The sequence below is a fragment of the Podarcis pityusensis genome (assembly GCF_964106645.2).
Source record: "Podarcis pityusensis genome assembly, chromosome: 3".
NCBI lineage: Eukaryota > Metazoa > Chordata > Lepidosauria > Squamata > Lacertidae > Podarcis > Podarcis pityusensis.
The window spans coordinates 105,563,595-105,587,037 of NC_138026.1; the positions used below are offsets into that span (position 1 = coordinate 105,563,595).

The 23,443-nt window shown below is 47.1% G+C and overlaps 1 protein-coding gene across 1 annotated transcript in view; it reads right to left on the minus strand.

Moving 5' to 3' along the window:
• Window positions 1–201: 201 nt before the first annotated feature.
• Window positions 202–23,443, minus strand: part of FBLN7 (fibulin 7) — a 32,574-nt gene continuing 9,332 nt past the window's right edge. Inside the window, exons 2-8 of the mRNA XM_080998175.1 lie at window positions 19,103–19,262; window positions 17,903–18,073; window positions 10,712–10,837; window positions 10,125–10,262; window positions 7,972–8,109; window positions 5,984–6,122; window positions 202–2,817 (exon numbers count right to left, since the gene is read on the minus strand). Of these exons, the coding sequence (XP_080854301.1) occupies window positions 2,445–2,817; window positions 5,984–6,122; window positions 7,972–8,109; window positions 10,125–10,262; window positions 10,712–10,837; window positions 17,903–18,073; window positions 19,103–19,262 (1,245 nt within the window). The 3' untranslated portion in view covers window positions 202–2,444. The remainder of the gene's footprint in view (window positions 2,818–5,983; window positions 6,123–7,971; window positions 8,110–10,124; window positions 10,263–10,711; window positions 10,838–17,902; window positions 18,074–19,102; window positions 19,263–23,443) is intronic.

The following is a 23,443-nucleotide window of genomic DNA, read 5'->3' on the forward strand; positions in this document are numbered from 1 at the left end:
AGCAACCTGGATGCTCAATAAACAAGGCAGATCTGGATGAACTGATGCTTGCCATTGTTCATGTTATGTCATAATCCAGATTTCTGTCATGTCAGTTTCGGTGAAACTACATCTGGGTTTTGGCGATCCATGATCCCAGGGGCATACATAACTGCAGAAGAAGATAAAATCCAAGGCACTCAATGAAAAACACACACGAAATACAAACAAGGACATGTTTAATGGAATTGTGTTCCCCACATCCCTTTGACCAAACAAGATATCAGAGTTGGAACAAAATTCTTATTATTTTGGAGCTGGGGGTGGACACAGAGCTATTGCAGAGAGAGTGTAAACAGATCCTTATAAGAGCGATTTGCATTATATATATAGCCCACTAAACATAATAGGCTTCTAGAAGTAGGAATACCTCAAGGAACCATAATGGGAAAATACATTCATATGTACGTCGGTTCTTTGGGGTATTCCCAGTTATAAATACTGTTAAATTTAGTGGGATTATGAAGCGGGGGGAAGCAAGGTGCAAATCCGACAATTTACTATTTAGCGTAATAGTGTTACATGCCACCCCAGTCTCTGAGTGGTGAGAGAATCCAGGGGTTCAAGGCTCTTTTTTGGGGTTGAGTTTCCTTGGAATGAAGGCCATAGGAAGGAGACTGTGATGCCTCTTGGATAAATTGTTTTATTTACACATATATACAACCTGAGCATAAGATGGAGGGGCTCGCAGCATTAACACCCCGATCTTGCTTCTCTGTTAGTTATAACTTTGGATCCAGCACAGAGCAAACATGTCTCTGCACCTACAGCTTCCAGCCTGCTTCTCCCTCTTTCAGACATGCTACACCGGCTATTATTCTCCTTCCTAGCAGCTGGGGGCAGGGAGACCCACCCACCTGTGCTATGGCAGAGAGCAACTTCTTTGGTTATGCTAATCGTGGTGCTTAACTAGTCAGCCAAAACCTTTACCTAGACAAAATGACTGGTTTGGTAAGTTTGCTCTCCTATGGTTTACCCCCACAGATACAGGATCCCAATAACTGGAAGGGACTCAGGGCACCATCCAAACTCATAATAACGGTTTCTACAATTCATCATCAAGGCTTAAGATTCGGTTTCCTCAAAGTGTCCCTCAAAGCTATTATTTCACAGGCAAACTATGAAAAATATATATTCAAAATCTAGTTCTGAAGTATGGCTGGAATGGTGAGTTTGTTGCAACATAATTTAGAACTGACCCAGCTCAGTATTTTAGGGAGCGATCCTAGAAGACCCACTTACCTTGGAGTAAACCCCACTGAACTCAGCGAGACTTACTTGGTCTGAGAGCAGATGTGCATAAGATTGTCCTGTTGTGATCCCACTGATATCAAAAGGAGGGATGTGCAGTGTAACTCTGTGTACATTGACTAGAGAGTTAGGCTGCAAACCGAACTCCACTCTCAGATATTCCGCCAGAATTCAGTAGGACTGGCTTCTGAGTAGACATGGCTAGGGCTGTACGTACGAAATCAGTGTTGCTCACTACCAGGCAAACATGCATAGGTTTGCACTGTTAAGCACACCATTGCTTGCCCTTACCATTGAAATAAACAGGAATTAAAAAGCGTTTCCATGGTTGCTGAATCATGCTCATGGTTTGCGACATCAGATCAGCATTAGTACTCTACAAACAACAGAAAGTAGAATCAGATCCCTTGCAACAGATATATGATGTTTTTGCTCTCATACAGCATCAGAGAGAGGGACAGGGAGAAAAAGAGAGATGACCTGTACTCTTCCTTAGTTGAACTTCTGCTTGGGATGAGGGCAGAATGTCTGCATTAAGGACAGGTTGTCTGTATATGTGGCATGCTGGATTGGCTAACAAAGGGCAGGTTAGACTGCAGCGGTCCTCAACCTGTGGGTCCCCAGATGTTGTTGGACTACAACTCCCATCATCCCTGAGCTCTGGCCTTGCTAGCTAGGGGTGATGGGAGTCGTAGTTCAACAACATCTGGGGACCCACAGCTTGAGAAAGTCTGGGTTAGAGTAAGGGGGGCGTTGGTCAAGGTGGGACACCAACCATAGTTGGCAGTCAATCACATTATTATCCCTCCAAGGCACTCAGGGCATTGAGTGTTTAAAGTCAAACAGGGGTAGCCAATGTGGCACTCTCAAAATGATGCTGAACTCGAATTCCCATCAGCAGCCCGCAAGACAGATGGAAGCTGTAGTCTAACAGCATCAGGAGAGAGCCATGCTAGCTACCCCCGGAGGAGAAGCAGAAAGGCGACAGCCATTATATCTGAGGCTGGCATTAATACAGGCAAGTACCCAGACAGCAATGCCTGATGTCTGTTCCGGCTTTTGTAGTACAGCTGGTGGTTAGAACCAAAAGTTCTGGGTGAATAAGAGCAGGCCGCAAGCTGCTTCTTTTCCTCTCCTGTGTCAAACGGCTTCCGTTAAAACTCGTAAGCCGACACGAAGACGGTAATCTTCGAGACGTGCTTCGCTTGGAAGGTGCGGTCCAGGTACTCGGTCATGTCAACTTCCACTTCTGTGGTCTGAGGGCCTTGCAGGCTCTGGACGAGGATGAGCTCGCCGGTCTGCCTGTCCGAGCGCTGCATGACAAAATGGCCCCGGCCATTGCCTGCTGCGATCCCAAAGCGCAGGCCGTCGGGGCCAGGCCGCCCAGGAGCCGACGCGGTTGCCATGCGGAAGAGGGCGGTGGGAGTGACCAGGTTGGATGGCAGAGGGAGGTAATGGAAGGAGATGGTCTTCGGGGCATGGTGGCAGGATCTGCTGTCCATTGGGCATGGGTTCCGTTCGCATTGGCTAGGAAGGAAAGTGAGGGGTGGGGGTACAAAGGAGATGCGTTTATTTCTTCGTCGTATGGAATATCTTTACATCCTGCCCTCCCTCCAGTCTGGAGCAACAGGCTGCAAACAGTGATGACAATACAGTGGTACCTCGGGTTACAGACGCTTCAGGTTACAGACTCCGCTAACCCAGAAATAGTACCTCGGGTTAAGAACTTTGCTTCAGGATGAGAACAGAAATCGTGCAGCAGCAGTAGGCCCCATTAGGCTGAGGTACCTAAGAACAGTTTCAGGTAAATAATAATAATAATTTATTATTTATACACCACCCATTTGGCTGAGTTTCCCCAGCCACTCTGGGCGGCTCCCAATCGAGTGTTAAAAACAGTACAGCATTAAATATTAAAAACTTCCTTAAACAGGGCTGCCTTCAGATGTCTTTTAAAGATAGGATAGCTGCTTATTTCCTTCACGTCTGAAGGGAGGGTGTTCCACAGGGCGGGCGCCACTACCGAGAAGGCCCTCTGCCTGGTTCCCTGTAACCTGGCTTCTCGCAGTGAGGGAACCGCCAGAAGGCCCTCGGAGCTGGACCTCAGCGTCCGGGTTGAACGATGGGGGTGGAGACGCTCCTTCAGGTATACTGGGCCGAGGCCGTTTAGGGCTTTAAAGGTCAGCACCAACACTTTGAATTGTGCTCGGAAACGTACTGGGAGCCAATGAATGGACCTCCAGAACGAATTAAGTTCTTAACCTGAGGTACTACTGTAAAGCAGCAGTATAAGTGAATCCGGAGGCGCCAAGTTGCCTCCAAAATTGAGGGTACCCAATGCTCAATGCATTTGCATGGTGTCACACACATTGCATGTTGGGCATTGTGCGTGTGTGATGACGCATGTGCAATGCAGGAAGCCATACACTCTGAAGCAGCCAGCGCTGGACCTGTGCTGTGCATGTGATGTCATACACATGCACCACATGCAGGGCGCTATGAAGATGAGGAGGGTCCGCTCCCCTTAAAACAAATATCGAGGGGGCCAAGGTGCCTTCAACCCCACAGAGTTGGTGCACCTGAGCGAATCAAAAACCAGAGAGTTGGATAAAACGCAGTTAGTGCCAGTGAGAATATATGTTGGGTCGGCATACCCCTAACATAATGGTCCAAACACTTGGACAAATATCTAAACAATATATTAAATCTTTTTTTTAAATACTGCTAAGATTTAGACTCCAGGTGGTCTTTGCAGAATCTTTAACAACGGCTTTTCTTCTTCCCAGCAAGGCTCTGAGATGTTGTTGGATTCCATACAGGTCACCCACCTTTGTTTTAGAGTCTGAAGGTGAAATCCAGATGACCTTTGGCACTTTTCATTTCCATTTATTTTGAAGGGTAAAAATTTGGCATATTGGATCGGAATTCAATGTCACGCTTTGATGAACTGAGCGTTCCATCTGCACAAGGGTTTCTGCTTGCCAGCTGGAACAACTCCGCCCACTTCCACCACCCCCATGCTGTTCTGGGGGTTCTCCCAACCACCTCTCAAGCCAATTTGGGGGGGGGGCATACAGCAGGAGAAGAGGCAGGGGAAAGCTCAGGGTGCAAGCAGAAGTCCTTGTGTACGGTTTCTGCTGATGGGGCTCATGAGGTGAATCCTGCCCGCTACAGTGAACAGCACTAACCTAACCACATCTACTCAGAAATAAGTCCCATTGAATTCAATGGGCTTAAAGGCAAAGGGACCCCTGACCATTAGGTCCAGTCGTGGCCAACTCTGGGGTTGCGGCGCTCATCTCGCTTTACTGGCCAAGGGAGCCGACTTTGTCCGCAGTTTTTCCGAGTCATGTGGCCAGCATGACTAAGCCGCTTCTGGCGAACCAGAGCAGAGCATGGAAATGCCATTTACCTTCCCGCCAGAGTGGTACCTATTTATCTACTTGCACTTTGACGTGCTTTTGAACTGCTAGGTTGGCAGGAGCAGGGGCCTAGCAACGGGAGCTCACCCCGTCATGGGGATTCGAACCACTGACCTTCTGATCGGCAAGCCCTAGGCTCTGTGGTTTAACTCACAGTGTGACCTGCGTCCCTAGTCAATGGGCTTACTCCCAGGTAAATGGGATTAGGACTGCAGCCTAAGGCTGAAGACACACTGTACATTTAAAGCACATTTTTCATTTGTAAATAATCCTGTGAACTGTAGTTCACCACTCACAGAGCTACAGTCCATCGCACCCTTTAAAAAACCACAGTTCCCAGGATTCCTTTTGGCGACGAGGAAACGCACTTTAAGGATATGGTGCCTCTGCAGAATAAACCTCTCATGGAAATCAGTTGGATTTAAAGGTCTTTAACTTCGTCTGGATTGTGACCAAAAAGTTGTCTAAACTCAAACAAAGCTCCATTTGCAACACACAGCGATGGTGCATAATCAAGGCACAGAACATTGGCCCTGTATCAAAGAAAATATAACAAGTAATCTTACTGGCTGGAGGGGAAATATTCATAAGGTTGTCGTAATGTTTGATCACAGACCAGAAAACAATATGCCAACAGCCTGGATCATCAAGATCTTTTGGTTCTTAGTTTTAAAAGAAAGGAACTGGAACTGCACAGTGGGTTTCCTGGGCAGTCATCATTTCTTTCCTTATGCCCAGAACCAGGGACGGCTCTATCATTAGGCAGAGTGAGGCGAGGGAGCAGGGCAGGGAGTATGATGAGGTGTTGGAATACAGAGCTCACTCTGTGCCATGCATGACCTGCCCCGAGTGCCTTCAGCTTGTTGAATGGTCTCTTTAAATTTGAAGGTTCATTATTGTTCCACAAGATGTGTATGTCTTTAAGGGCCGGAGCAAATAACGAGACCCAGTTTTACAGCTGTGAAACAGTATAGCAGGTGCTGCTAAGTTGTGTTAATTAAGCTGTGTCAGCAATTGGGTATAGTATATAAAGAGCAGCACCGAGCTCTCTCAGCACCCTGGTGGATGGGTCATGCTTATTGATATATTATAATTAATGTAAAAGGAGTTTTTGTTTTTGTTATTAAAACCTAGCTAAAGTTATTTTGCGTTCCTTATAATGTGTGGTCTCCCCAGCAAGCTCTCTGCAGCGCAACGAAGCTGCAAATAGCCAACAAAGCTAGCCTACTGCTGTCAAAGGTGGCAAATGACAGAATCCCCGTTATACTTACAACGGCGATGTTTTCACATAGCTGATGTTTCCACTGGGCTTGGGGCACTCTGGATTAACACACTGAAAGCTTCCTCCTGTATTAATGCACGTCGTTCCCCTGGTACAGTTGTGCAATGAGAGAGCACACTCGTCGATGTCTGTAAAACAAATCATAGAATCATAGAGTTGGAAGAGACCACAAGGGCCATCGAACTCAACCCCCTGCCAAGCAGGAAACACCATCAGAGCACTCCTGACATATGGTTGTCAAGCCTCTGCTTAAAGACCTCCAAAGAAGGAGACTCCACCACACTCCTTGGCAGCAAATTCCACTGTCGAACAGCTCTTACTGTCAGGAAGTTCTTCCTAATGTTTAGGTGGAATCTTCTTTCTTGTAGTTTGGATCCATTGCTCCGTGTCCGCTTCTCTGGAGCAGCAGAAAACAACCTTTCTCCCTCCTCTATGTGACATCCTTTTATATATTTGAACATGGCTATCATATCACCCCTTAACCTCCTCTTCTCCAGGCTAAACATGCCCAGCTCCCTTAGCCGTTCCTCATAAGGCATCGTTTCCAGGTCTTTGACCATTTTGGTTGCCCTCCTCTGGACACGTTCCAGTTTGTCAGTGTCCTTCTTGAACTGTGGTGCCCAGAACTGGACACAGTACTCCAGGTGAGGTCTGACCAGAGCAGAATACAGTGGCACTATTACTTCCCTTGATCTAGATGCTATACTCCTATTGATGCAGCCCAGAATTGCATTGGCTTTTTTAGCTGCCGCTAAAATGGAAACATGAAAAGCAAAGGACCAGAGTCGATGGTTTGGGTGACGCGCTTAACACAGAAACGGGAAGGTATTATCTTCTCCACCCTTTGGCTCTCAAGGCCAGTGACAATTTGCACATTCTAACTGTTGCACAGAAGTTCCACCTAAATCCTTTCTATGTACATGAGAGGTATCTGGAGCTGAGCTCTGCCAAGGAAGTTTTCTGCAAATTGGTACCCTCTGACCTCTTCTTTTGGTGGTGAATTTCCCGTTTCCAGATGATGGCCTAAGTGGTCACTCCACAGATATGAGAAGACCCAAGCCTAACTCTACCTCATAGTGTTGTAGCAAGGATAAAATGCATGGATACCTTAGTCAGTAGAGCATGAGACTCTTAATCTCAGGGTTGGGGGTTCAAGCCCCACGTTGCGCAAAAGATTCCTTACATTTAAAGTTACCCCCCTGCAAGAATCCTGGAAACTGTAGTTTACCCAGAGCTATAGCATCCCTAACAAACTACAGTTCCCAGGATTCTTTTTGGGGGGAGGGGTATGTGTGCGTCAGATGTTCTTCAATTGTATGGTGTGCATGTAGCCAAAGTAAATATTGAGGGGAAATATTACAGGTTAATTGGCTTGTGGAGTGGACAGAAAATATTTTAAGCCGTGCAATGTCAGTCTGCTTCCCTTACACAAGATGCTTTAATTTTAGAAACAACAACAAAAAAGCCAACCAAATCCCAGTGATTAGCTCTGTTTTATCATAATCTGAAGGTATTTTCTGTAGCCAGCGAGAGCACAGAGTGCATGCTTCATGCATACAATATCGCTATTCAATTCCTTTTGGCGCTTGACCGCCATACCTCCCGACATATCTAAATGGTATTACAATGTCTACCTTGTTTCAGCGGGTCTCACTCCCTTGGCATTAACAGCCAGAATTTTAAGTAGCCGTGCATTACAAACCGTTACAAAAATCTGGCTTCTTGCACGGCGTTTGGGAAGTCCAGCTTCTATTCTGTTAGCATTTCCTTGCATTTATAGTCATAAAAATGTACGCGCGCCTAACCAAGTCCCTGCTGCTAGGAGAGAATGTGCAGGATTGCAGCTTAAACCCTGGTTGCAGAGAAACAGACTGCACACAATCTAAGCAGTTTTCGGGGACCAAAAAGTCTGCCTGAAGCCTGCACATTTTGTCATTCAGCGTCTGTGAAATGCCATCTGCCTCATGCCAAAGTCACCTTCACAGCTTTTCCCGTCGCTGAAGATCTGGTATCCTTTGGGGCAGGAACAGCGGTACGAGCCAGGAATGTTTATGCAGGTGTGCATACAGAGACGAGGGGCTCCCTCCAGCTTGTAAACTTCGCATTCATTCACATCTGCAAGGGGAAAGAAAAGCAACGTTATTTCTGCTTGGACAAATTTCATGACAGGCTGCGCAAGGGTGTGTGTGTGTGTGTGTGTGCGGAACTCTGAGATATGCTACTGGTGTTATATATATTAGCAGCATACATTTTGCCCTTCCAGATCTATGAACTGTGTGGGTTTATTCAAAAGCACAGCCCTTGGTGCTTCCTGCTGGATAACAACGTAAGGAGAGCCTTGCTGTACAGATCTGATTCTTAAGTTGCTGAAATTGCCTGCCGCTGGAAAACTCTGGAGGGCCTTTTTGTTAAAGCCTGGGATGCTCAGCTCTGAATGATAAATTGGCTCAGGAATGCAGGCCATTGTGCAGATAACAGCAAGCTTGTTCCCACCAGTAGTTGCCTAAGACACAGTGACCTGGGAGTGACCCAAGGCAGTCCGCAAGGTGGTGTTGAAACCCTTTGGAATTCCTTATATGTGTGGCAGAGTTTGCCGCCTTCAGACATTTTATTGACAAGATGGTGCCTTCAGCCCATTCTGGCTGGACTAGCTGTTGAATCTTACTTCTCAACACCTGTGATGGGAAATCACCCTCTACCACACCTGAGGAGCAAGGCTAGTTCAGAGGGCCAGGGATATGTTGCATAGGATGTTGCCCAGGGGGAACGGGAGCTTAGGAAGAATAGCTCTGGTGGTGCCCAGTCTTGCTTGTCAGCACTTGCCATTTGAGGTGGTGCTAAACCACAGAGCCTAGGACTTGCTGATCAGAAGGTCGGCGGTTCGAATCCCCACGATGGGGTGAGCTCCCATTGCTCGGTCCCTGCTCCTGCCAACCTAGCAGTTCGAAAGCACGTCAATGTGCAAGTAGATAAATAGGTACCGCTCCGGCGGGAAGGTAAACAGCATTTCCATGCGCTGCTCTGGTTCGCCAGAAGCGGCTTAGTCATGCTGGCCACATGACCTGGAAGCTGTACGCCGGCTCCCTCGGCCAATAAAGTGAGATGAGCGTCGCAACCCCAGAGTCAGCCACGACTGGACCTAATGGTCAGGGGTCCCTTTACCTTTTGTCTAACAATAGGGGCGGCTCGCCTTTTGCCTTCCATGGTTCTTACCCCCTTATCTTATTACCTTCTGGTTCTTATCCCCAACTGAAGCTAAGGTTGGACTTCTATGTTCACTTGATTTTGGAGTAATCCTCTGTGGTACTTGCTTCCAAGTAAAGGTTCTCATGGCTTCACCATGAGCTCAAGTGTGTGTGCTGCAACTGCATTTCATTTATTGATTTAAAAATTGTATAAATCCGCTTTGCTTTTCTAAATCAATTCAAATGGATTTGCATTGTACACATCAATATTGATTTCAAGTCTTCAGTCAATTGGGTTTACACTGGCAAATCTGCGCCACTCACGCTCAAGAAATGGAGCTAGAAGCTTATAGATAGAAAAGTGGTAGAGAGAACCATCTCATTGTCCGGATAGGTTGTTTACTGGTTCACACTGAGAAGCTCTTTTTAAATATGCCAGGGGACGATTTGACCTGTCCCCAGTAATCAGTGGAGAATGCCAAGGTTTTAATGTCTTCCACCCCACCAAAAAATAAACATGCAAAAGCAAAACTAAACTAAAAAGCCCAACGAGGACTGAGGATACTTTGGAGAATTGTGGTTGATTGTTTGGGAAGAGTTGGGGGAGAACCGGAAAACTTTAAGAGAGAGAAGGAAAAGAATGGAGTGCTGGAACCCTTAACAGAAGCACTCCATGCTGCAATAAGTTGTTGCAGTTCCTACTGTTGTCAACTTTATTACTGTTGGAATTTACTGTATTAAGCTCCTTGGATCAGGGATTCATCTTTTTTTTAAAAAAAACTTACATTATTCTATAATGCCCCCCCCCATACAGCACTGAAAGTCTATAAATGAGAGGCCACACTACCATATTCTTCAGTTTAGACATGGCTTTAACTTCGACAGGAAGCCGAAGCAGCTTGTAGCAGCAGACTCCTCAGAGATCTCTTGCAATTGCACTCTTACCCTGGCAGATGCTGTTTTCTGCTGTGCCGCTCATATGGAAGCCTGCTTCGCAGCTGCACTGCTGCATCCGGTCAAATTTGGCGCAGCGAGGTTTACGGCTGAACGCCGGATCATCTGTTACGCTCCATTCTGGTGGTACTAAAGGACAAGTGGGGGAGGGAAGAATCCGCCTCCAGGACAGTGTAAAATCCCAAACCACAAATGAGAAGACATCCTTACTTTTAATTTTATTTTTACGCAGCTAATAAAATGGAGTGGTGGGTTTGTTCTACATCTACGACAAGGAGGGGAAAACTACACATTACACACAAAGTGTGGGGACGGAGATGGGCAAAACCAGCATTCCCATGACAAGTCCTCTGCCTCTTTCTGTGTAAGCTTTTTGATCACTTCCCCCACATGGAGGGAAAGGATATCAGTGGAAACCAGCGACTATGGTCAGTGTAGCTATTATTGAGCTAAATGAGCAAATGGTCTGACTCACTATAATGTCCTCTGTTTCTAGGGCTTGCCCTCCCCTCTCTCACACATTAAGGTTTAAAGATTCCTCTTTCCCACCCTCCTTAACCCCTTACCACAATACATACCCGTCTGCGTTTGATATTGGCAGTTGGGGCCTGTCCACTCCTGGGGACAAAAGCATTTGTACTGTTCACCTCGGTCAACACATGTTCCTCCATTCTGGCACAGGTGACTGGTGCAAACCCCAATATCTAAGAAAAGGCCAATAAAATAAGGAGGCTTCAGAGCTTCAAATTATTTCCGCAACCCATTTGAAGTTCTTCAGTGAAAGCCTACAACATTTTAGTACAAATTTCTCCTCATAATTTTCTTTTCGGTATAAAATTTGGATTGAATGTACTGATTTTTCTCAAGCATTTCCCTCTAATATCCCCCCCAATCCACAAGATCCAGACGGCACCTCATTGGCTACCCCTGCTCAAGGGCAACCTGTGGTGAACACAACCAACAGCAATATGGCAGCTATTTGCATGTTTGTGACAAGGTTAGGCAGCTTCCCCCTGGTTTTGCAAATGCACATAGTCTTCCTATGGAAGAAGCAAAATCTTTTATTTGCAAGAGCTGGCCAGATTCTCCCCTGCCCCCCCATAAAAAATCTCTATTCACCTGAGGCACCCTTTCACCTCTCCCTGGCTTATTATGTGTTGAAATAATTAGCGCAGTGGAATTCCTTGAAGAAACAGACTGCGTGAGTGAATGCCTCATGGATTGCCACTGCTTCCCATCTGCCAAAAAGCCAAGCTCCCCTGATCATCAATAGAATACTCTAAATAATCAGGGGTCGCCAGACCATGAAGTTATTGAACAAGCAGCCAAGGAGTTGTAGCCGAATTTTTCCACCCGCTCCTGCTTCCTTGAACTTTCTACAAAGCCGAGATTCTCATCTGGCTTTCTGTGCTGACTGTGTGCACTAGGCCTCATCGACACCTGGGCTAGGCAACGTGAAGAGGACCAGACACTGCCCAGATGTCCTAAAGAGAACAAATGGTGGTTTTTCACCTGCATAGATGCCAGCTACCCAAGGAAGACACTGGCCATACTTAAGCCATCTATGCAAAAGCACTATGATACCACTTTAAACAGTCATAGATCCATAGACTTGGAAGGGACCCTGAGCATCATCTAGTCTAACCCCTGCAATGCCAGAAGAAGCATACGGGAATCGAACCTGTGACCATGCCATTATCAGCACCGTGCTCTAACCAACTGACCTCTCTACTACGGACAACCCCCAAAGGGTTATGGGAAATGTAGTTTGCTTAAGAGTGTTGAGAGTTGCTAGGAGAACCACTATTCCCCTCCCAGAGCTGCAATTCACAGAGTTCCCTGTGAAGAGGGATTATTATTATTATTATTATTATTATTATTATTATTAATACCCCAACCATCTGACCAGGTTTCCCCAGCTACTCTAGGTGGCTTCCAGCACATATAAAAACATAATGAAACATCAAACCTTAAAAACTTCCCGATACAGGGACGCCTTCAGGTGTCTTCTAAAAGTCGTATAGTTCTTTATCCCCTTGACATTTGATGGGAGGGTGTTCCACAGGGTGGGTGCCACTGCCAAGAAGGCCCTGTGCCTGGTTCCCTGTGATTTCACTTCTCACAGTGAAGGAACAGCCAGAAGACCCTTGGAGCAGTGGCGAAGCTGCATGCTACGCTATCAGGGGCAGAGAGCAGGTGGGGGCGTGGCACACCGCCTGCAGGGGTGTGACGTGTGTTCAGGGGGTGTGACGCGCTGCCTGTGGGGACGTAGTGCCCGGCGCATGGGGGTGCGCGGCACGTGTCCGGGGGGGTCGCCGCAATGGCACTCTACCAGAATAGTGGTGCAGGTTGCAGTCCGCTCCCTCCGCACTCCCATTCCTCTGCCAGTGCCTTGGAGGTGGACCTCAGTGTTCAGCTGAATGGTTTGACCACTCTGAGAATTGTAATTCTGTGAGGGTGAAATATACTTGGAGTTGAGAGTGGATTTCATGCTCTTAATTCAGCTCATAGTAGTGAGGAGGAATGGAAGTTCCCCCAGAATGTCTGCTTTATATACATTATTTACACAATGGGCCCCACGTGATTCCGGGATTCTCCTGTAGGCCAATCAGGTTGCGGATTCACTTCCACCTGGAGCTGGATTGGGTGGCTCCTGTGGACCAATCAGACTGCTGCATTCTGGGTCCTATTGTTCTAGGACCAATCAGACTGCTGCATTCTGAATCCTATTGTTCTAGGACCAATCAGACTGCTGCATTTTGGATCCTAATCAACTCAGTACATAACAGAGGGTAAAAGGGTCTCAGCACTCTTAAGAATTACAGGTCCCAGGATCCTTTTGGAGAGGCACCATTACTGTTTACAGTGGCATCATGGTAATCTAAATTTATGTTGTGAATGAGACTGCTGTGGATAACGGCAACGGGCATTCTCCTGATTCCCACTGCTCACTTAATTCTTGGCCTAAAGGTCAGAAACCTTGGGCCAGAGGCCAGCACATCCCCATCAGACCTCTCTATCCAGCCCTCCTGCCTCTCCATAGGGGACACCCCCCTTTTAACCCCACCCACTCTTCCTGTGCTTTTGCCCTGCTAGGATGTCGCCTTGAACGCTGGTCCTGCCTCTTGGTTGCATGGAAGAGTTTGGATTTGATATCCCACTTTATCACTACCCGAAGGAATCTCAAAGCGGCTAACATTCTCCTTTCCCTTCCTCCCCCACAACAAACACTCTGTGAGGTGAGTGGGGCCGAGAGACTTCAGAGAAGTGTGACTAGCCCAAGGTCACCCAGCAGCTGCATGTGGAGGAGCGGGGAAGCGAACCCGGTTCACCAGATTACGAGTCTACCGCTCTTAACCACTACACCACACTGGCTCCTATGGATGGAATTGTGCATAGAAACCAACTTACTGTACAGAAGTAGATTTCATTGCTTTGCACCTATTGGCTCCGGCCCCTCCCACCACTGCCATGTGGCCTCCACAACATTGCCCAGATGGGGAATACAGCCCTTGGTCTGAAAAGCAGCTCCCCACCCCTGTTCTAGAGTCACATCTGGCTGGCTGTCTAGCGCACTGTGTCATAATCTCTTTAGAAATGTCTGTCTTCTCAAACACAATGGAGAGTGGCAGGTCTCTGGCCTTCGCAGCCGTTTGGTCAGCCAGCGGCTCAATGGCTCATTAGCATTTTGCACAATGAGGTAGGAATTCACTTAAACAAACAGCGCTGTCAATGCACAGGGGCCTAAGCACCCTATGGAGGAGCGTGTGAAAATGTAAACCACACAGACCAGGGCCAAGAATTTTTGCATCGAGTTAACTGAGAGAGACAAAGTCAGGAAAATGGATGCAAATCTCCCGCACACTAATTTAATCCAATGTTTGAGATGGCAATCTCTCCATCAAATGGCAACGTGTGGTGAAGGACCAACGTTAACAGGAAATAAAAATTAGCTAGCCATAACAATCCATCTATTTGCTGCTTATTTACCTGACCCTTGGCTTTCCTCGTATAGTTTAAGGTGGCTTACAAATATAGTAAGACATAGCACAATAAAAACCAGCAACATCTCTAAAAGGAGCAATAAAAGGCTGCTCCCATGATCAGGGTGTGCCTCATGGGAATTGTAGTCCAAAGGATCTTGAGGAGCACCAGTTTGAGGAAGGCTGAAGGAGAAGAATTCCATGTGCTAAAAACATTTTTAAATACCGGTATTCTAAAATGCTAAACAGGCGTTCTAAGGCAGTATTCCGCAACCTTGGATTGCCAGCTGTTTTCAGACTACAGTTCCCATCATCCCTGACCACTGGTCTTGCTAGCTAGGGCTGATGGGAGTTGTAGTAAAAAAAACAGCCGGAGACCCAAGGTTGGGAAACACTGTAAGGGGCCGAAACCAAGGAAGGAAAGGATTTTTTGGCACAGAGATGATTGATGAAAAAGCTTTGATGGTGGGATTTTTGTGTGTAAGGCTTCTGTAAAAGACACAGGAGCAAGGCCAGAGGCCAGTTTCTATAGGTTATTGTAGTTAATTTCATTCCCCAGTTGCATTTCAATAAGCAAAATACAAGGAAGGCACACTTTAGGGATAAGTGCAGGTTCAATTCAGAAGAAATTTCTGTTCAACCCAGAATTTTCATACTAGTAGTTTCAAAATAAAGAAGCATTTTTGGAGAGTCAAAAGACAACTAATAGTTTAAAGAAATGGTAATCCAATATGCAATTTACTGTGCATTAATAATATCTTGCATCGCTCAGGATTCCAGCAAAAGCAATTCTAACAGTCGTAATAAAATTAGTCAAGAGATTTCAAATGGGATGGGTTAGCCATCTCTTTTCTGCACCCAGAATCACTGATGGGCTGCAGTGGCTACACGGCAGATATACTATTTGTCTGCATCATATCTTTTTGAACTCCTGCCTGTATTGTATCCCTTTGAAGCTGTCACACACCCTTTTAAAGTACAGTTCTGCGTTCAAGTCTCCCTACAGCTAAGAGGCAATTGCTGTTATAGAGGCCCCCCAACCAACATGCTGCAGCTGGTCCCTTAGTCTGGTCTCAGATTGGCCTTTCCCAATGTCCCTAGTCCCCATCTGTGGTACAGTATTCTAGCCAGAGGTGGGAATCCTCTGGCCCGCAGGTCTAATTACACCAGGCACAAGTTCTTACTCGACCCATGAGGCCATTTCCCCCTAAACCACGCCCACTTTATGTCATATGTGCTGGCTGGGGCTGATGGGAGTTGTAGTCCAGAGAATCTGGAGGGAACCAGATTAGAGCAGGAAAGCTCTAAAGCACCCATAAGTAGAATCATAGTTTGCAGAGACCTTGGAGTTTAAATTCTCAGCAGAAGTTGAATTTGCTGCAGAATTCCCTGCTGGAGGAGCACGCTTTGTTCTGGATGGAATCACATTGTGACTCTTTGAGTTTGGAAAATGAGCTACTTTTAATGTAGGAAATGTTTACTTTACTGAATTTATATCCCACCTTTTAGAGTTTGGATTTAATACCCTGCCTTTCACTCCCCTTCAGGAGTCTCAAAGCGGCTAACATTCTCCTTTCCCTTCCTCCCCCACAACAAACACTCTGTGAGGTGAGTGGGGCTGAGAGACTTCAAGGTGATGTATAGGGTTCTCCCAATCTTCATTTAATTCCCACAAAAACTACATGAAGTAGGTTGAACTGAGAGGCAGTGCCTGGCCCAAGGTCACCCGGAGAGGTTCATGAAAAAGAGGGGATTTGAATCCTGGCCTCCTAGGTCCTAGTCTGACACTCTAACCACTGCACCATGTTGGCTTTTGATAGGAAGGATCCCAGTTCTATCTAAGATGCACCATGCTTGGTCTACCATCTCAGTGGAAAGAGCTTCAAGTATGTCTGCTGTCGTGGTATGGATAGGGTTGCCATATGTAAGCTTTGCCAAAAATAAACAAAACAGCTCAACAACATTTCTGTCCAGATTTGAAATATGGCATGGAGGAGAAGGAGAAGGGAGTGCCGTCAGGTCAGCAGCCCAAAGAGAATTAATACTGAAGGAAGAGCAAAAGGTGAGCATAAATAAGCTCGGAGGGTCGTCTCTATGCCTCTCATGCAGGTACACCAGCCTACAGTGTAAGCAGAGTTGCACCCTGAGGCTTCCAACCACGTCTTCCCTCCATGGTTTGACATTTCTATCACACTTTTCTTGCCTTCTTCAGCTACAGGCAAGCACAGTAACAATGGCTGTTCAGGAATATAAAATGCGTGTGTTATGCCAAATGCCTGCTCGTCATCAACAGAACCGACTTCTGCCCAGTAAACAATTTTTTTTAATAGAGGTAATTATGTATGAGTTTCTCATTTGCCAATCTGGATAAACCTCATGTTGGTCCCCCCCCCCCCCAAAGCACATAAAATTAATTACTGTGTTTGTGCCAGTCGATTTCTCAGATGTTGTCATCTGTTTCCTAGTAATAAATTGCCTATTAAAAGATTTGACATATGCTTGGATCTGCAGCCTCATACACAATGAACAACAGTCGTGTGGATTTAGAGCAATCAGCAATAATTTGGGCACAACAAATCCATTCTGTGAAACAGCTTTTCTCTTTTTCTCTTTTTGCATTGCAAAGAAAGCCTCCATTGGCATCAATGGCAGTTTACCCTGAAATGCAAATATCAGTTTGGGAAAGCATTCAACTCTCACACACCCCTTCACCCCCATCCCTGCAAGTAGTCCTAAGGCTGATCAGCTTCCCCATGGATTCTATTTCCATTCTACAAAAATATGCATGTTCAGTGCATTCAAATTCACTTCTAGTTTGGCCCTAACCCTGCACATCAATGATGAGTAACACCTGAGGATAAATGCTAAAGTGATAGTCTTCTAATCCTATGTGGCGTTTGCATGTTTGTTTAGAGCCTATCTGTACAGGGGGGAAGAAAGGGTTAAAAATGTAGACCAATAGGAAAGCTGGAGGCGGAGCCTACATGTGTATAAAAGGGCTTAGCCCGAGGTTTGTTAGAGTTGTTGGTGGGTAGTTGGTTGGTTTTAGTGGGTTGGCTGGTTGGGAAAGGCAGTTGGTAATAGAGAGACTGTTAGGGCAGTGGGTTCTTGCGTGAGGGGAGGTAGAAGAGATAGAGAGAGGAAAATAAGACTAAGAAAGCAAAGAGTAACAATGTTTGGAATGCTGTAAAAGTTTGTTTGTGTCTGAAATAAAACACACTCCTCTTTATTAACTTGAGAACCAGACTGAGACTGAAGTGATTTTACCGGGGAGGACCTGGTTGGTGGCAGTGGATTAGTGGTGTACAGGTTAATAGTCCGTGAGACGACCGGGGGCTCTGTACGAACACCACACCATATAATGTGCAAGAAGGATTAGGATCCTGTGACTCTCCAGGTGTAATTATACCCAAGCTCCCATCAGCCTCAACCTGCATAGCCAATGATAGGGGATTATGGAAGCCGTAGTCCACAAGAGCCAGCACCGTGGTGTAGTGGTTAGAGTGTTGGACTAGGACCCAGGAGACCAAGGTTCAATTCAGTCATGTAGCTCACTGGATAACCCTTGGGCCAGTCACTTCCTCTGAGCCTAACCTACCTCAGGGTTGTTTGAAGATAAAATTGGGAACGGGGAGAACCATGTATGCCACTTTGAGTTTCTCTGAGGGAAGGTGGGGTACAAATTCAACCATCTTCAGCATCTGTGGCTACTCCTGAAACAGCTGTGTTTGATCATCTGAAGGTGAGTGTTTATGCCCGAGCCAAGGGAATAAAAAAGTGAATTACCTGTGCACTCAGGAACATCTCCTGTCCAGCTGCCGTTTGGCTGACACACTCGAGAACTGGAGCCGACGAGTCGGAATCCAGGATCGCAAGTGAAATGAACTTCGTGGTCCACCATATTCTTGGTGCCAAATCTTTTGCCATTCAGTGGGGCATCCAGGGCAGGGCAGAACACTGTGAGTTGGGTACACAAAAATAATAAAAGACGTGGTTAGCAGTGGGCTCGTAATCTGGGGAACCGGGTTCGCGTCTCCGCTCCTCTACATGCAGTTGCTGGGTGACCTAGGGCTAGTCACACTTCTCTGAAGTCTCTCGGCCCCACTCACCTCACAGAGTGTTTGTTGTGGGGGAGGAAGGGAAAGGAGAATGTTAGCCGCTTTGAGACTCCTTAGGGTAGTGATAAAGCGGGATATCAAATCCAAATTCTTCTTCGTCTTCTTCTTAGAGGAAAGAGGGCAAAAGCATCACCATCACAGAATCATGCTGGGATGCAGGGGTGTGGTTAGGGGGTGACTCAGGGGGCCAAGACCCATGTCTTTTACAATGGGCCCTGGATCTTGCACGGTCCCAGCATTTTATACCCATAAGGTAAAGGTAAAGGGATCCATGAACATTAGGTCCAGTCGTGACCAACTCTGGGGTTGCGCGCTCATCTCGCTCTATAAGCTGAGGGAGCTGGCGTTTGTCCGCAGACAGCTTCCGGGTCATGTGGCCAGCATGACTAAGCCGCTTCTGGTGAACCAGAGCAGCACACGGAAACACCGTTTACCTTCCCACTGGAGCGGTACCTATTTATCTACTTGCACTTTGACGTGCTTTTGGACTGCTAGGTTGGCAGGAGCAGGGACCGAGCAATGGGAGCTCACCCCGTCGCGGGGATTCAAACCGCCGACCTTCTGATCGGCAAGTCCTAAGCTCTGTGGTTTAACCCACAGCGCCACCCGCGTCCCTTTTACACCCATAGTTTTTTTATAAAAAATGTTACTTGTTTTGTTCGAAGACTTTCCTACCTCTATATCCAAGAGAGACTAACAAATGTCATTTAATAATGGATGAGCAGTATATAGGGGTCATATGACACAAGGAGCCAATCGGGGTCCATCTGGTCCTATAATGCTGCTGGCTGTGCCCTGGGTTCTCCGTCTGAGCAATGTTGCTCCTGCTCTTGCACTGCCATCACTTTAGGCTTGTTGTTTTAATTACCAGCTGGTGGGTCAGGGGTGGTTTTCATGACTGTGTTTTGCAGAGTCGTCAGCCGGTGTTTCATGACACGGAGCCCCTCGGCAAATCTCGTTTCCTGCCCCTTTAGAAATTGCTGCATTTGGCGGATGGCAGTCAGAAGCTGCTGCTTGTTCATGCAGTTCTGTGGGAAACACAAAGACTTTAAACAGCTCGATCAGGCATTTAAATGTGCCTTTATATGTACGGCATTAAACATGATGGTTGAGTACAATTAGAAAGCCATTTCCCCCAATGTCTTTGTCAGGAGTGCGTGCAGGAGCCGGGCCCTGTGACCAGTAGGGCTTCGCAGGACTGGGACCTTCCTAAGTTTGTTCTGGAGAGGCAAGGCACGGTGGCACAGGTGAGGCCGCTTGGTAACTCACTGCACCTGGTGGCTAGAGCCGGGAAAGGATATAAGGTCAGCATTTCCCTTCGGCTCTTTGCCACAGCAACACATTTCCTGCCTTGCTGTGTTTGACTCCTTGCTTCCTGATCCTCGGACCCCAGCTCAATGGCTCCTTGACTCCTTGCTTCTCGACCCTCAGACCCTTGACTTCGTGACTCCCTGCTTCCTGACCCTCAGACCCCTGGCTTCTAGACTCTTGTTCCTGTTCCCACCCCACCATCTTGCCCCCGGTCCCAACCTCCTCAGCCGGGACTTCGATCACCCATTGGCTGGACCGTGACAGTCTTCCCCACTTGATTTGTATCATAGAATCGTAAAATTGTAGAGTTGGAAGGGACCTTGAGGATACAGGAATATGTAGCTCTCCCATATGGGAATCGAACCTGCAACCTTGGCATTATCAGCACCACACTCTAAGCAACTGAGCTATCCTGACCTTCCTGTACCTCCTTCAGGGAATCCACAGTACCAGCCTTGTAAGGCAGAATTAACTGAGTCATTGCAACCTGCCCATGCCACCCACCAAGATCTGTAGCTCAGTGGAGCACAGACCTGAGCTCAGTGGTCATTTCACACATTATATTTTTTATAGCTGGAACCTGAAACAATTTGTGTACTCACAACATTGTAAGACATGTGTCAAGGACTGGCTGGACAAAGAGGAGTGGTGGGAGGCACCAGCAGGGGAACCCCCAAGGGAAACCACAGAGGAGGAAGGCTCAGAGCCAAGGGTTTGGTGGTGGGACACCAAGGAGAGGTCAGAGGGAAAAGGACTGGGAGGCAGGGCTGGATGCTGAAGGGGCAACAGGATTTAGTGAGAAGGAGGAACCTGTGACAGGGAGCAGTTCAGACACCGAGGCTGAAGCAGAGGGGGACTGAGAGGCTACTGAAGAATCCAGGGAGTCTCCCTCTCCTGCTACAACAAGCTCCCCTCCCTGCTGGTCTCCAAGAATGTGCAGGATAATAAGGATAAGGAGGAGGGCAGAGCAGAGGCCAGAGGTGGGCAGACACAGTTTGAGACTGCTTGGGAAACATCCAAGAGAGGAGAGCCTTAGAAAGGGTTGAAGGCGGGGACCTTCAGTCCTGGCAACTGTTTCATAGAGGCAAGATCTGCTTGGAAGTGTTGCTGAGTTGTATGCCATGCCCCTGAATAAAGAGTTAACTTCACTGACAACCAAGCCCTGCGTCTTTCGTGCTGACCTGTGTCTCATGCATGTAACAAATGTGTTTCAAAGCAGTTCTGACGTGAGCAATGGTTCCAGCAATTGCCTGGGAACTCTGGACAGCTCCGTGCCGTGCTCAGGTTGAATGCTGTAGGACAGTAGAACTTAGATGTTGTTTCAGCAACAGCAGTTCTTAGGCTGAGCCTTATGGAGGAGTCAGCTCCATCATCAGTGAAAGGTCACTTTTCATTTAAAGGGCCCTCGCCTTCTCTAACATTTGTCAACTCTGACAGAGCAGGTTGGCTGAGGCTGATGACAGTTGTAGTCCAAAATATTTGGAGGCTTCCAAGCTGGCAGAGGCTGACCTGGTAAAACATTCAAGCCAGGTGACTGTTGTTTGGTTGCCCTGAGACGTTATGCTTTTGAATAGGTTATAGTTTTCTTCTACTACTGATTTTGTACGGTAATTCAGTAGTATTTATCTATTATAAGGGTGCATTTCCTATTGATGGAAGTTGCCAAAAGCAGGAGTTGGCAATCTGTTTTCTGCTGATGGCTGCATTCTTTGGGGGCCACATGCAAGGGGTGGGCAGGGCCAGGGACAAAAATGGGTGGAGCCACTGCTCCCCCCCCAACACCCTTCTCTCTCTCTCTCTTGCCCCTCCCCACCTCCATTTCTTTCTTTCTGCCACTCTTGTTCCCTACCAAATTGGGCTGGGGGTGTTTGAGTGTTTTGTTGGGTGAGGTTGCTGCTGCTGTATTTTGTATATTTTAGATCTGGCTGTCATTTATGTGGAAATTGTTCAATTTGGTCATGCATTTTTTAATATTTTGTTTATTGTTTATGACTACGCTTGTTGTGTTGTAGTTATGTATTTTTTCCATGTTGTAAGTCACCTATGAGCATGGTTTGAACTGTGGAAAGGTGGCATAAAAATAAAGTTATGTATGCATCAGAAGAGGACCAGATTGCTCTTGCCAGGGGTATGAATTGTACAGGGATTTTTAATCAGGCTAAGAGCCATACAAGGCTCTAGGACTGAACGTTGCCCAGCCCTGGTCTATGGCTATTTACAAGACTGGCAGAGAACAAATTAAATGTATTAGTGTAACAAATAAATCTGTTGTTGTTGCTATTAAGATAGCGTGAACTTTTCCTTGGTCCAGCAAATGTCAGAATACAAGGCCTTGACAGGGGCCAAGAGTCATAGCTGTCAACTTTTCCCTTTTCTTGTGAGGAATCCTATTCGGAATAAGAGAATTTCCCTTTAAAAAAGGGAAACGTTGACAGCTATGCCAAGAGTGGCTAGCAAAGCCGTGAGCTGATGAGATCATTGGCATACGACTGTCATTGTCCCCCTGCTAGCATTCATGGCCTAACCCCTTCCGATTCTCCTCCACTGTGCTAAGCAATATACAAAACTGGTACTGGCCTTTCCAGCTGGGCCAATGTCCTGGCAGCCAACTTTGGAAGTCAATAATATTGGTCTTCTTGGCAGGGTGTTGTACTTGACAGTGCAAGGGTGGAGCCGGGATGAAATCTGGTGAGTGGTTCTTCCGGGGTGGCGCCATCGGCAATGGCAGACTCCCTCTGAACCGGAGGGACCAGCTCCGCGCGAAACGGGTCTTTTCCGCTGCGGCGAAGCGGGGACCCTTTTAGAAATCACAGGCGGATGAAGCCTGTGACCGTGGGACTCGGCGGGCACCCTTAGCGCCCCCCCAACCCGCAAAGGAACCCACTAACGGGCTCCGAAGCGAAGAGGGGGAAGTGGCGCGGTGCTGTGAGTCAATTGCTTTTTCTGTGGAGCGAAGCCGCATAGCTGTTGCCGGAGAGCGCTGCCTTTTTCCTGGGACAATTTGGCATCTAAAATAATCACCCGTGAGTACTTAAACATTGAACAATTGGACTTCAAATAAGAACTGGCGATTAGAAAGGAATTGGACTTAAAAATTTACCTTAATTTGGTACTGAAACGGGAAGGTCTAAACAGGAAGTCAGCCTTCCATTTCCTTGTAGTCAGAAGAAAGCAAAGACAACGTAAACTAGAGCTTAGAAAATCACTTTCAAAGGATTGTTTTTCACCATTTAAAATCGTTGAACCCCCCTTCGGTAGCAGGAGAAGAAGGGGGATTTTTTTTTGACTGTTTAAACCTGCAGAAATGAGTTTAAAGTAAAGTAACTGTGATGGGACGATGAGCTGCTTGTGCGTAAAATCCAAGTCCCTCAGAGTTTGGTCAAGTTTGCAAACCTCTGTCTGTAACGGAGCCCCTTAAACATGGCTCTGTCAGTCGCTTGCAGATTCCGACAGTGGTTGCTTTCGGAATCGCTTCCAACATAAAAGCTCCTTAACGGAAACACGTCTTCTGGACTCTCTGCGTGACAGTTTCCGGCGAGGAGTGGGTGTCCCTACAGGAGGTCCTGAAACCTCCCCACTGTTTTCGCTGGAAGTGTCTCGGAGCCATCCCTCCTGCTCACTTTCCCTCAGCTCAGCTCTTCTCCCCCTACTGGTTCCCTCTTCAGCTGCTGAGTCTCTCCCAACCTGTGTGAGCCCTTCCACCTCCCTTCCTTCCGATGGCAGTTCCCTGACATCCACCTCCCCTCCAGGGCCCCCTTCACCCCCTCCCGCCCCCTCCTCTATGGGCGGTGAGGAGGCAAAACCCCGGAAGGAACTTCCTTCACCTTCCAATGTCTCGAACACTTCTCTCCACCTGTCGCGGTTCCTGGTCTCGAAGTACTCCTCCTCCTCAGAGTCC